The sequence below is a fragment of the Penicillium cosmopolitanum genome (genome assembly GCF_028827165.1).
Source record: "Penicillium cosmopolitanum strain IBT 29677 chromosome Unknown utg000008l:1.0-4398992.0:1.0-4402845.0, whole genome shotgun sequence".
Classification (NCBI taxonomy): Eukaryota; Fungi; Ascomycota; class Eurotiomycetes; order Eurotiales; family Aspergillaceae; genus Penicillium; species Penicillium cosmopolitanum.
This window is the reverse complement of record NW_026622678.1, coordinates 3,820,599-3,834,689: the sequence shown is the minus strand read 5'-3', so window position 1 is coordinate 3,834,689 and position 14,091 is coordinate 3,820,599. Positions and strand designations below refer to the sequence as shown.

Below are 14,091 nucleotides of genomic sequence, written 5' to 3'. Positions count from 1 at the left end.
GCGGGGGTGTTGTATTTTCCAGATAGTGACAATGTGGCTTGTCGGACGCATTATATCATATTTCGTAAGATGGCTGCTGGGTTGGTATTTAAACTTGTTGCGATCGCGATGTTGAGCTAAAGGTTTATTTCAACTTGAACATTTTCATCAAAGATTTACTTATCGCTTTGACTCGAACTTCAAATTCTCCCCGTCTCATCCATCCAATAACATCTATCCCATATACAAAATGTCCCAAGACAACAGTAACAGTACGTTCCCATAAAATCCCACACCCTCTCTCATCACACCGCGATTCAATTAACTAACCCTCCACCACCTAGATGGCGGCCTCCTCGGCGGACTCACAGACACCCTCGGCAAAACAGTCGGCGGCGTAACAAACACAGTCGGAGGTGCGGTCGGTGGACTTGGCAACACGGTCGGCGGCGTAACAGAAGGCGTGGGACAAACAGTTTCTGGCGCGACTGAGGGCCTGGGAAATACCACCAAGGGCGTTGGTCAGGGTGTTCAGAATGGTGTGTCCAGTGTTGGGGGTAAGGATCAAACTGCTGAGAACCCGCTTGGTTTGAACAAATAGATTAAGTTCTTCCGATCTTGTGTTATTGAAGGGGGGTTTTTTGAATCTGAGGGGGAATAGTGGGGTTAATGTTCGATTATGTTTTATTATTTTGAATTCAAATGATTATGATTTTTGGAATGTTCCAGTTCGGTTCTTTTGTTGGACACGGTGGTGTACTAGTTTACTACTGCCATGCAGATGCGATGTTGGTACATTATACTATACCCCAAATAATAGTATGAGAGTCAAAGTATTGATCACAATTTCAAAACAGGGAGCCTGAGTAACAGGTTGATTCTTCAGGACTGTTCCTGTCATGCAGGCTTTACCCGATTTGGTCTTTCTCCTGGAGTGTGGGGAAACTGAAAATTGACGTAGATCCTCTTTCTGATTTGGAATTTAAGTTCGCAAGCTACTCTAGTTAATCTTTGTCAAGCGAGTAGTAAGTACTGTATTTTTCGCATTGTGAAAGAGCCGCAATCGGGTATATTCTCTCCAATTTTGGTCCTACCAGGGAAGCAGCTGTTGTACTAGTAGTCAAATTCGAAAATCCTGCTTTGGAATATTAAAGTACCGTGACCTCAAAATATTTCAAATTTATATCACTTACGCTGTGCTTGACATCCAACTTGACGGCGGAAAGTGGACTTCATTGGGAATGTGGGGATGGACCCTGAAGCGGATGCGAATTGCGTGCCGACAATCCCGAATCTCGGCCGACACCGATCAACGAGTCATACCTCGAGAGCCTCTGAACACTTCCAACCAGATGCTTCTTTGTTTTTCAAACAACTATCTGCAGTGAAATTGAGGACAATTGAATTCCACAACAGAAACTTCCTCATTTCTGTACTTCAACCATGTCATCGAATCCTCCTCGCCAAAACACACAATCGCCACCTGAAGCTCAAACCACCCCATCTGCAAACCCATCGCAGACAAGTACCTCAAAATATGAACATGGATGGAGAAGAGTTGTTCGCAATTTCACCCCATCGTCAGGCCCCTACCTTCTCACACATTCACATTCGTCACATCCACCCACTAATCCCCAGCTAGATGGTTCTCCGTAACAATGGGCACAGGAATAGTCTCAATCCTCCTCCACAACCTCCCCTACAACGGAATATGGCTCTACTGGATCTCAGTAGTAATATTTGCCCTAAACGTCCTCCTCTTCGCACTGGGGACTATAATCAGTTTTCTCCGATACACACTCTACCCCGAGATCTTCACAGTGATGATCACGCACCCGGTACAGTCAATGTTCATAGGAACATTTCCAATGGGTCTCGCGACGATAATTAACATGGTCGTTTTTGTGTGCGTACCTGTTTGGGGTGAATGGGTTAGATATTTTGCGTGGGGACTTTGGATTTTCGACGCGGTTGTTTCGGTTTTGACGGCTCTTTCGTTGCCTTTTATTTTGTGAGATTGGGACCCCTCTCCCTTCCTCCATACAATCCGAGAGACTAATGAGACCCGGTGATAAATAGAATGGCCAATGGAAGCGAGACGCATTTATCTTCTATGACGGCCGTTTGGCTCTTACCGATTGTTAGCTGTATTGTTGCGGCTTCGTCGGGGGCAGTTGTTGCCGAGATCCTGCCTAATGAACAGTATGCTCTGTGGACAGTTATCGCGAGCTATGTGCTTTGGGGAATGGGTCTTCCGCTTGCTTTGATGGTGATGGTTATTTATCTGATGCGATTGACTCTTCACAAATTGCCGCCGAAAGCGGTGATTGTGAGTGTATTTCTTCCTTTGGGTCCGCTTGGGCAGGGGGGATATGGGTGAGTACTAGTATTATATACTTCTCCTTTTATTTCTGGTCTGGTCGAGGATTCGAATCTCATTCACTGATTGAATTATGTGTGTTCAGTGCAATGAAACTAGGCCAATGTGCCCAACTGATCTTCCCGCAAACGAAGACGTTGGAACAATCGTCCGGGTCTACATTTTACACGTTGGGATTTCTGGTTGCACTGATTCTCTGGGCCTTTGGACTTGTTTGGTTGTTTTTTGCGTCTGCCTCGATTGTAAGGTCGAAGAGCTTTCCGTTTAATATTGGGTGGTGGGGATTTACGTTTCCGTTGGGGGTGTTTGCGGCGAGTACGGTGCAGATGGGGAATGAACTTCCTTCGAAGTTTTTCCATATTCTCGGGACGGTACGTATTTCAAGGCAATCTAAGCTGTATTTGTGAAGTGTTTGCTAATTTGGGTTATTTTTACAGATTTTGTCTGTTTTGGTGGTGATGCTGTGGATGGTGGTTAGTATGGGGACTTTGCGAGGGGTGGTGTCTGGGAAACTGTTCCACGCGCCGTGTCTGGGGGATTTGAAGGGAGGGAAGGAGGGGGAGGGGGGAAAGAGGAGGGGAAAAGAGGTGTAATACTAGATAATCTATGGCATACAGTGTATAGTATACACTGTAGTCTCTATGTATACACCGTACTAGTTATAGTTACACCCTGCGGGTGTATAGTATCACGTGATGTGGAGAAAATAAATTATTTTTTCTTCCCCCTCGAATTGTCGTTAGATCAGATCCAGCCCGTCATCCACTTTTGGTCTTGTCCTTGTTCCTCCCATCTGGCCTACTTGGCTTGTTTGGTCTGCCTCTTCCTTTTTTTCTCTTTTTTTTCCCTGTCAGACCCTGTTGGACTTGACCTTGTCTTCCCCCCTGATTTCCCTCTCTGTGTGCGCCCGCTGCTGATTTCTCAACTCAACTCGACTGCGCTGACGGCGGCTCCGGGCAGAAGTAGCCCCTAATCCTTTTTGGGATTCCCGATTGGGTTTGTGGGTGCCTTGACACCTTGCTACCTTAGTGCCTTGCTGCCTTGCTGCCTCACTCGCCTCTCGTTCGGCCGGAACAACAAAACACGCGGCGCGCCCAGATCGCCCCAGTCCAGTCCAGCTTGTACCTTTGGCTCTTGCGGCGATTGTCTGCTGTCGTTGCGCTCTGCGTCGACTTTGACTCGTGTGGTCCTCTTTCATGCGCCCGTTCGTCCAGATTTCCTCCTCCACCCCCGGTCGCATGGATCTCGCGTGACTCGACCAAAAAGCAACCAACCTGAATTTCGCCGCTGACGGCAACCTTCAAAGAGAACACACCTCGAAGATGATGGGATACGGGGGTCAACCCTTTCATCCCCAGCAGTCACAGCAGCACCAACAGCAACAGCAACACCAGCAACATCAGCAATCCCAACAAACACATCCTTCATCCCAACCGCAACATCCCCTCGGCTCCCAGCGCCAACAGACCCCATCGTTAGGCGCAACCCCGAACCTATCACAACATGGATCTCCATACGCAGGCAATAAAACTCTCTTCCGACCTCCTCCCCAGCAGAATTATACCACCGCCCAGTCTCCCGATATGCGCAAGATGGCCCCAACGTCGGGCCCACTCGCGGGGTATCCCCCAACGACCAGCTTTGCGCAATTCCCCGGACACTTCGCCCCGCAAGGTTCTCCAGATCTGATGGGGAGGAATCAAGATCCAATGGCGTTGCACAACATGCAGAATATGCAACGCGGTTATAGTCTAGCTCATCTACGCCAACCGCCGGGGATGAGTCCTTCCGCGGCAATTTCGCATGGCCAAGGTATGGGCGTCTCGTCTCCTCAGCAGTCCATGAACCGTCTGCCTCACTCAGGTGTTCAGCAACGAGAGAACCACCCTTCTGCCAGTCCATCCATGGCTAGTCCTTCTATGTTTGCCATCAACCAGCAGCGACAATCGCATTCCCAACCACAGTCGCCCCAACAAACGCAACAGCAAATACAGCAAAGACAACAACAGCAATACCAGCAACAGAAGCAGCTCCAGCAACAGCAGCAGCAGATGATTGAGCAGCAACAGCGCCATGAGCAGCAGCAACGTATCGAGCAACAACGGCTCGAACAGCAACGCCAGGAACAGCAGCGCCTAGAGCAACAACAACGAGCGGAGCAGCAACGGATAGAACAACAGCGGGCGGAACGACGTGCTGAGCAACAGCGACAGGAGCAACAAAAGCGCCTTGAGAAGCAGAGACTGGAACAACAGCAGCTGGAACGAAAAAAGCAGGAGCAGCTGGAGAAAGAGCGTGTAGAAAAGGAGCGCGCGGCGGAGCAACAGAGGTTGGAACAACAACGACTGGAGCGGCAACGTTTGGAACAACAGCGGCTCGATCAACAAAACGCAGAGCAGCAGAAGCAGCAACTTGAGCAACAAAGGTTACAAAAGCTTCAGCAGCAACAAGCCCAACATTCCTACCAGCACCAAAACTCCTTTCAATCGCATCCGCAAGGCCAATTCAACCAATATCAACCGCCCCAGTCACGGTATCAGTTCCAACCTCAAGGTCAAGCCCAAGCCCAAGCTCAAGCCCAAGCTCAATACACCCAATCCCCGCAACAGTCCCGACAATCTCAATTCACCCCGACTCAGTTCCAGCACTATCAACCGCCATCTCAACCAGTTCAGCCGTCCCAGCCACAAATCGATCAATCAACGGGCTCCTTCATGCCTCCACCCCGCCAGCCTGTTCAAGGAAATGTCATCTCTCAGTCCGAGTCGCATGTCAAATCTGAGCCGCAAAGCCCTGCGCCGAAAAAGAAGTCGAAACCCCGTCATTCTACGGTCAACAAGTCCCAAGCTGCATATCAGCATTCGTTTCAGGCGGTGCCTTCTATTCCAGCTACTGCCCCTCCCCCCCGCTTCCGTCTCTACGTCCATGACCTCTGCAATTCCCAGGGCCACCCCAACGCCAGCTTTACAACAAAATGGCCATGTCCAATTAACTCCGGTCGCGGGCACGAACGGGGAGGTACCGCAAACCCCGACACGCCGCAAACGAGGTCGGCCTCGAAAAGAAGAAGTTGCGGCAAGAAATGCAGCCGCGGCAGCGCACGCGGCAGCTACTGGCCAGCCCCTCCCAGCCTCACATCCCGGACAGGCCTCGTTTGGCCCCAATATGACGCCCGTAGCGCTCATACCGGGAACGAGCACCCCACAACGAACCATAATGGGCCCGGATGGAACCCCATTGCCCCTCAAAAGGAAACGTGGACGGCCACGTAAGGCCGATCAAATTGCCTGGGCTCAGGCTACCGGACAGCCTTTGCCGCCGCCAAAACCGAAGAAGCCATATGTTCCCAAGCCTGGAACGGGCCGACCTCGTGGGAGACCTCGAAAAGCTGATGTTGCTGCAGCTGCAGCTGCGGCCGCCGCCGCCGCCGGTGGCACAGCAAATGGCGATCAGGCACAAGGAGACAAACCAAGCTTACCGGCTCACACGTCAGATACAAACGCAGCCCAGAAGCGAGCCGCTCTAGTAAAGGACGATGCCCACAAACATACTGGTGCGACACCACCTTACCCCCAGCAGGGCCAACACCATATGTCAATGCCAGGCCAACCCCAGCTGCAAGGCCAACAGCCATTGCAACAGCAACAGCAGCAGCAACAGCACCAGTCAATGTCCTCACAAAGCCAATCCCACCCGCATTCTGGTCTGTCGGCACACTCGGGCTTGCCCTTCATTTCGCCACAGACACAAGGCATGTCTCTTCCACAACATGCGCAGCAGCAACTGCAACAGCAACCTGGCCAGCAACACATGGGACAGCAAGGGCAGCACATGCAGCAGCAGAGTCAGCACCACGCATCAAGCCAGCAGGTCCTTCCACAGCCAGGCCAGCCGCTAATGCCGCACCTACAAATGCATCAGCAGCCACCCATCAATGCTTCACGGCCAACACCCCCTCAGCAATACATGCAAATGCCGCCTATGCACAGTCTGCAGCACCCGTCTATACAGGCCCACCAAACTGCCCAAGCCCCGGTTCAAGCACAGCCACAAGGCCGATCTCCCAATCAGCAACAGCCGCACTCCCAATCGCAATCACCGGCCCCGCCTAGACCTGCCCCGCAATACCAGCATCAACATACCTTCCAGGTCCAGCTGCAGCCACAACCAACATAACATAACCGCCCATTTTTCATCCCATCTCACAACCCTCCGACATCTCACTGTCAATATACCTCACTTCGGCGTTTACGTTCCAGCCCTACTTTACAAATAACCTCACCCCATCTCTTGCATTGATTCATTTGATTGATGTCCACGACACATTCTATTCCATTCCCATATTCCCCCAGTTCGAGTGAAATTTTTTTCTTCCATCAATTTTGCTTTTCTACTCTGTTCTCCTGCTCTTGTTCTCGCATATATTCTATATCGCATGTCTCATGTCCCGTCCTGTCCCATCAACGGCCTCCGACTTGACTCCTCTCTGATCGATCAAACGGTCGAGTATATTTCCGGCGGCGTTCTGCGTGTTTTTATCCCATTCTCCCTTCTCTCTTCTCTCCGTTTTCATGTTCGCATGGGCATTGTTTGGATATGGGCTTGTTCTGATTTTTTTTTCCCGTTTATTCGCATTTCCCCTTTCATGTCTTTGTCTTGCCTGATCTTGTGTCTTGTGCATGTATTGTCTTGTCCTGCTTAGCCGGTGGTCCTCTTGTCTTAAATATCTAATGCTGTAGTACATATTCCTAATTTATGGGCGAATACCTGCATTGTTTTTCACTTGTCAAAACTTCTACTATCATTACGCATTCCCTGATTCCATCGCCACGTCCACAATTTCATCTTCGTGTTCCATCTATCCCCGGGACCGACTTGTCGACTCGTAATGACAAACCACCTGCAACTGAGCACCTATAGCATTACGTCTATGACCTACTTTGGTAGGTATATCCATTCCATGCAGCCCTCCAATCGAACAGTGCTCACCTACACTAATGCACGGCGGCTACGCTAATCTTAAAGCCCTAGGTGATCTGACCACCGCCGGCGCACTCTATCTCAACACAGCATAGAAAAGGTAGCGCACGAAAATGAATACTTCAACTATCTCATGATTATATCCATTCTGCAAGTTCATCTAAAATTTTTCTCAATACCAGCAATCTTTGCAGAAAGAATCGTCGATGAAACCAAGTCCGAAAGCGAGTGGGGTCTTTTCTATCTACTTTCTACTCGGACCATAACCAGACGGACACAAATCCCTCAATTTACAAAATACGAGGGATTAAAAAGCCAAGAGCCGTTGGTGACCATGTGGACATTCTGCGCGGAGTAAAGGACATAATATCTCCATTCAGGTACGATTTCCATTCCGAAGAGGCCTTAGCACATATTTTGTGGGGGATGGTTATCATTCGCCGTTTTCGGAACAGTAGAGTCGGTAAAGAATCCCGCCATGCGCCCCCATGAACAAATAAATATTGGCATTGACAAGGTTTGCGCGGGAATACTGAGAAGTTATTGCGACCGTATTCAATATTTGTGGAACAGTTCGTCATTGAGCTCTCTCGTAGATATGCGGTGTGATGTTCGGGGTTGGCTGGTTCCAAGGTTAGAGTGGGGGGAGATGAACTCATAGTCTGATATTCTCTTAAAGTGAGCAAATTAGCAAACTCGAATTTGCGGTTCATTACTATCTGAACTCTATCACTAATGCTGACAGCATATCTGGTCCGCTTTCTGGGGTTCACCGTTTAGGATAATGGGTGTGTCGTGTGGGGTCAAGTGAGGTATTACAAGATATCTTGCTGCCCTTTTCCTCACATCTCTGTTCACCACCAACCCCAGATTTTGTCTGTGTCAAGCTCTATTGAATCTAAGTCATTGGATCGAAGCTGTTTGATTCAGTTTTGAGTTTATTTCCTATCACTAGTCCAGCTAGGAGCTCTCTTCTATCTCCCATTCGTTTCCATGACCATTGCCTCCATTTGGAACTTACCAGGTTATCTTACTCGACGGAAAATTAAACATCACCAATTACCCAGAGCAACCATATCTGCAAGCGACGATAAGAGAAATAACCGATACACCCCAGTGCGTCAAGAGAAATCTTTATCGATAAAAAAATCCGCCCAGCAACGATACTCCGGAAATGGACACATATCCGGAAATGGACATCAACCTTGCGTCTCAGTCACGACCACCTTCAATCCAGTCCGAACCTCATATCACAAAGCCAAGCGACTCACATCGAAAAGAGCCGAAATCATCTTTCCCATGCGACGATGCCGGAAAGGTAGAAACAGGTTCCATCATGACTGACAACCTGGGCGACCAAGAGGTCCTGAGCAACCAGGACACGATCAATTATCGAACATGTAGCTGGCAAAAGGTAGGCCGGTGAAGTTGAAGATCTCCTTCTCTTCAGGGATTCGCTGAACTGATAATTTCTATCTAGACCGCTGCCTTGCTATTCTCGGAATACATCTGCATAGCCATCATGTCGTTCCCTTGGTCATATTCGGTTCTCGGGCTGATCCCGGGTCTGCTGTTAACTTTGGCTATTGCGATGATAGTTCTCTATACATCGTTGACAATATGGTGCGTCTTGCCTTTACTGATTTTAATCATCAGTGGAAAATGAATTAAGCAATATGCAGGAAATTCTGCCTGCGACACCCCAAAGTTCGGGATGTTTGCGATATTAGTAAAATATTGTTCTTCGATTCAGATATCGTGTGGTACATCGCGGCCGCGATGTTCTTGCTGAACAATACTTTCATTCAGGTATACCTATCCCAATGCACGAATCTCTGTGTGAGAGTGTCCAAGCTGTGAAAAGTTATTGACACGATTTCCAGGCACTCCATTGTCTAGTCGGGGCCGAGTATCTAAACACAGTCTCAGGCCACCCATTCTGCACAGTTGCCTTGGCCCTCATAACAGCAATAGTGTCATTCTTCTGCTCACTACCACGAACATTCGGCACCTTATCAAAAATAGGAACATTCTCCGCCATAGCGACATTCATCTCCATCCTCCTGGCCGTAATATTCGCAGGAATCCAAGAGCACCCCTTCGGCTGGAACGAAGCCACCGGAGACCCTGTTATACGCAATTTCCCAGCGCCGGGGACAACATTCGTTCAAGGAATGAGCGCATTCCTAAATATCAGCTTCACATTCATAGGCCAGATTACTATCCCCAGCTTCATCGCGGAAATGAAAGAGCCTGAGGATTTCTGGAAATCCGTCGCAGCAGTAACAATTGCCGAAATCATTCTATTCACGATCGTCGGTGCGCTCATTTACGTCTTTGTCGGAAATCAATACATGACTTCGCCAGCTTTCGCCTCATTGGGAAACGACATCTACCTGAAAATTTCCTTCTCGTTCATGGTTCCCACGCTCATATTTCTCGGCGTTCTTTACGCATCAGTTTCCGCGAGATTTATATTCTTCCGCATGTTTGAGGGCACTCGTCATAAAGCGAATCATACGATTATTGGATGGCTCAGTTGGGCAGCTATCCTTTTATTCCTTTGGACTGTTGCGTGGATTATTTCAGAAATCATTCCATTCTTTACGAATTTGCTTTCGATCATGAGTGCGATTTTTGGCTCCTATTTTGGCTTTATTCTTTGGGGGTTTGCTTGGATTCGGATGCGGCAGGCTGAGAATCCTAATCTTATGAAAAGGAAGAGTATGAGGGAATGGGTTGAGTTGGTATTTAACGTGCTTATTATTTGTATTGGGTTTTTGTTTTTGGGGCCGGGGACTTTTGTGAGTTTTATTCCTGCTTTCCCTTTCACTTCACGGTATATGCTTTGGGGTCTTGTGACTGACTGGCTTTGTGCATGTTCTAGGCTTCGGTGCAATCGGTTGTTGACAGTTACAGGTCGGGTGGATTTGGACAGGCTTTTTCGTGTGCTAGCAATGGATTACACTGATCCTAGTGTGGAATTTATTTAAGACTTGTTCATTTTCGAAGTTCTCGAGGTCAAGTTCAACTTGAAGACCTGGAGCCCTGGCTGCGGGCTCAATAGTACCGACTCGGATACATAATATACCTCCAGGGTTCTGTACCCTGTGTGTTCAACCTTGGAAGTTGGTCAAGCAGTAGAACTTTCCGATTCTCTTTGAAACTTGAATAAGCTTGTCGCGGGCGTGAATATCCATTTACTTTTAGTCGGAGTACAACTGTCAAAGGTTTCGCACGCCTGTGCAAGAATCGATGAATCGATTCCGGACATTCCAAATTATGGACTCTAGCCCCCGCGGATTGAGCCTTTAGAGCCTTCTTGGAAACCTGGAACCTTGGAACAAATGAGGAACGTTATTGTTGAAGGTGAATTAAGGGGGATTTTCTAATGCAAATATTCTCATGCATAGCCCCCACGTGAAATTACAGAGGGACAACCCTTCCCGGAAACAGCCACAAGTACAAAACTCAAGATTATCAGCCCGTACCTACTATCCGATTTATAGTATATGTTCAAGTTCCCCGCATAGATTGCAAATCTCATAGTTGGTAGTAGTAGCATCGGATTTCACAACTATGGGAAAGAGGTTAATTGGAACCAAAAGTTTCAAGTTCTTGTACTTGTAGGTTTGAAAAATTAAACAATCAGTTGAGTTTTCTATTTGTCAACCTCGAATCAAAACTGAGCGGAATCATGAAATTGAAATTCGTTGGTCGCGTTGATAATCATGATCATGATATACATCACAGATAGTACTACCGGGCGGTAGAGTCGATAATCCAGTGTAGAACAGCCTTCGGGGCTGGACTCAAGAGTACGTTGGCAATGCTCCTCATTAATTAATCAAAGTAACCCTCCCCAGCACCACCCTCAAAATCCACCAAATCATCCAATCTCGTCAGTCGTTCATCCATATGAATATCACCACCAGGAAGCGTCTCCGCACTGGGCCAATCCGACAAGTCGAGAGCCAATCCCGGCGCAATTTTCTGCACCAGTCCATCACAAAGCTTAAACGCACGACAGGCCGCAGGGTCCATCTCAGCCATTGTGTGAATCCACATGAGAGCCTTCTTAGTCCCCGCAACTGCGATGTTTAGATCCGCCTCCAGGAGTGGACGGGGCGGGGTCCAAGATGGGGTGGTGTTTGAGGACTGCGATGTCGATTTTTCCGAGTTATCGACACTGACATTCATCGGAGGGGATGAGAAGGAACAATAGGATAGTCCGAGGAGGAGGGCGGTCGTGGATTGCATGAGGAAATGCAGGACGCTCCACCAGGGTGTCTTGTGGGCAATCCAGGAGAGTTCGGGGGTATCTGGCAAGATTGAGATGAGGGAGCATGCGGCTTGGAGGCAGTTTGTTGCCATTTCTGCGCGGAGTTTGGCGCGTGCGGATGGTTGTGATTGTTGTGGGTTTGCAGGGTTAGGACTGGCGTTGGGTGGTGTACTCGATGATTGGGTAAGACACGGTCTGCAGAGAGTGATTCTTGCAGAGTAGTAATTCATCGCCAGGCAGACTCTTTCCCGTGTGCATGGAAGAGAATCATCATCCAGGTTGGGATTGACTTTCCAGTACCCAGTGTCTGGGAGACTGAACTGGTAGCTGGGGGTGAGTTTAGAAACCCAGCGATCGAAGTTCCGACTGTAACTTTGAATTCGAAATTCCGTCTGACTGGCGCTTTCACGGATGCCCTCAATGCTATAGACCTTGCCAAGAACGGCTTGCGAGATGAGAGTCAGATCGACGAGATGATGGAAGAAGAGCGACGGCGATGGATCGCGGGATGCAATCCAAGCAGCCGACTGTTTGCGCTGCGTCTGTTTTTCCAAGAGGGTGGGCCTGAGTTGATTCTCACGGCGTGTTGAGTTCTGAACTAGCAGCTGGACCTCGGGATCATCGAATGCCTCTTCCTCAGCTGGCATCGGGAGTGGTACAGAGCAAAGGCTATCGCCCACACAGGAGGCTCGGCCATTCATTGAGATGAGTAGGTGTTCCAGCGAATAGATGGACCACCATAATCTACCACGGGCCTCCTTGGCTCCATCGTGAATGCGACCGTCAGTATTGCGAAGATTGATGCCAAGCGAGAGCGCAGAGTGTAGTGCCATGTTGGAAAACTTGGATGATCTGTTTTTGTTAGAATAGTTCAATGTCAGTTGCCTCTGACGTGGTGCGATCACATACCGGTTGATCTGTCCCAGGCACAGAAGGTACAAGGCCATCAGAAGCTCAAGCTGAGTTTGCTGCAAATCTGGGTGGTCAAACAGAATATTCTCGTCGAAAACCAATTTCCGTGCTCGGGCTAAGTAAACTGAGTCATCCTCTTGGCGACTAGCATTGGGCTCAGCGAGCTGAGCATAGTGGCATCCGATGGCGAAAATCATATTGAGAATTCCGAGCCATTTTCGAGGTGGGTTGGATGGGATGTCATAAAACTGCCGATACTGGGCGACATACGTCGTTCTTCGAATCGCTGGGAAGGATGGGTGAACAAAAGTCAGGTAGGTATTGAAGTATTCGTCGGCGAGGGCACGGGGCGGCACGGCGAAGGGGTCGGCGTCGTCGAGCGGTGGGATGGCCAGGTCGTCCAAATGATAGTTCATAATGTGGATGGAAACATCGCGAGACCGCTTCCGGTGGGAAGAGGATTGGGCGTCACTCGAATAAAACGGCGTGATGGGAGAAAGGGATAGAGTAGAGTCGCGATCGACATTATGCTCCAGACGTTGCATCCACGAGATCTCGGAATTCTTGCCAAAGAAGCCAGCCGCTCGAGTATTCTCATCGCGGTTCAAATCTTCATCCACCTCATCGATATCCTCGAGAGATCCAACAGAAGAATCCGAGTCCTCGCCATCATTGCCGGTGTCGAACTTGTTGGCGCCTTTACACTGTATGGATGACGAATTCGTCAAATTCTGAAGTCGCGAAAGGTGGTTATGCTTGACGATACAATTGGTTGTCGAGACTTACCTTCAGCGTTTTTCGAATTTTGCGTGCTGTGTGCGGTTCCACTTCTGTTTCCAAGCTGCGCAGCAGGTGCTCATAATGCTCCACACGATGTCCGAGAAGCTGTAACTCCTTCTGTTCTCTCACCCGCTTGACATCTTCATAGGAGCATTGGTTGTTGTGGTAGTTACATTGTCCACATGTTGGCTTTACCCCGTCGCACTTGATTTTTCGTTGTCGGCACGCTTCACAGGCTCGAGCTGAGCGTCGACGTCCCCGATTGATATTCGGCCCGGTGATGCGGGGTATAGCGACCTTGCTGCCATGCATATTGTTATGCTCTACGGGATTCCGAATGGGAGGGGAGGGTAAGTGTGGTTGCAGCATGTTTAAGTCCATGGACCGCGTGGGCGCTATAGACATTTCACCATTAGACATTGATGTTTCGGGATTAACGACCAGAGGTGGCGTCCAGTTTGGATGATTCGTGTTATTAACAGAGATGTCGTACCCCTGACTGCTCCGACGAGACATGATGGCAGGGGTGGTGGAGGTATAGAGTTGTGAGCAACATGCGTTTGGTCGAGTCGATCAAGTAGGTTGGTTTATAAAATTTGATAGCCGACCGATAGATGAAGGAGCGAGGATGAAATGAGGCACGAGTTTATTAATAAGTCAAGTGAAGTAGTTCCACTCACCCCACTCCAACATCTCCTCAGCCAGGGACAATCTTTAATCTGATTTGGCGAAGTCGGTCAACCTCTCGCGGGGAGGTAGTCATAGCTCCCGGCTGTGT

At 49.0% G+C, this 14,091-nt stretch overlaps 5 protein-coding genes across 5 annotated transcripts; 4 read left to right on the top strand and 1 right to left on the bottom strand.

Annotated features, from left to right (window-relative positions):
• Window positions 1-229: 229 nt before the first annotated feature.
• N7509_007974 (uncharacterized protein) lies at window positions 230-580 on the top strand (the record flags this gene model as incomplete). The annotated part of the gene is made up of 2 exons (XM_056632611.1): window positions 230-251; window positions 324-580. 2 exons carry the CDS (start codon window positions 230-232, stop codon window positions 578-580), a joined length of 279 nt encoding a protein of 92 aa, XP_056488162.1.
• Window positions 581-1,422: 842 nt separating this feature from the next.
• N7509_007973 (TDT family transporter) lies at window positions 1,423-2,952 on the top strand (the record flags this gene model as incomplete). Its single annotated transcript, XM_056632610.1, has 5 exons — window positions 1,423-1,559; window positions 1,622-1,990; window positions 2,059-2,355; window positions 2,445-2,730; window positions 2,797-2,952. 5 exons carry the CDS (start codon window positions 1,423-1,425, stop codon window positions 2,950-2,952), a joined length of 1,245 nt encoding a protein of 414 aa, XP_056488161.1.
• A 729-nt stretch (window positions 2,953-3,681) lies between these two features.
• On the top strand, window positions 3,682-6,535 carry N7509_007972 (uncharacterized protein; the record flags this gene model as incomplete). Its single annotated transcript, XM_056632609.1, has 2 exons — window positions 3,682-5,272; window positions 5,322-6,535. The coding sequence occupies 2 exons, from the start codon at window positions 3,682-3,684 to the stop codon at window positions 6,533-6,535; spliced, it is 2,805 nt and encodes a 934-aa protein (XP_056488160.1).
• Window positions 6,536-8,498: 1,963 nt separating this feature from the next.
• On the top strand, window positions 8,499-10,310 carry N7509_007971 (uncharacterized protein; the record flags this gene model as incomplete). The annotated part of the gene is made up of 5 exons (XM_056632608.1): window positions 8,499-8,753; window positions 8,820-8,962; window positions 9,022-9,148; window positions 9,223-10,143; window positions 10,227-10,310. Coding segments are annotated over 5 exons (1,530 nt in total), but the record flags the coding sequence as incomplete, so codon positions are not given.
• An 872-nt stretch (window positions 10,311-11,182) lies between these two features.
• N7509_007970 (uncharacterized protein) lies at window positions 11,183-13,829 on the bottom strand (the record flags this gene model as incomplete). Its single annotated transcript, XM_056632607.1, has 3 exons — window positions 11,183-12,473; window positions 12,531-13,237; window positions 13,320-13,829. The coding sequence occupies 3 exons, from the start codon at window positions 13,827-13,829 to the stop codon at window positions 11,183-11,185; spliced, it is 2,508 nt and encodes an 835-aa protein (XP_056488158.1).
• Window positions 13,830-14,091: the final 262 nt, after the last annotated feature.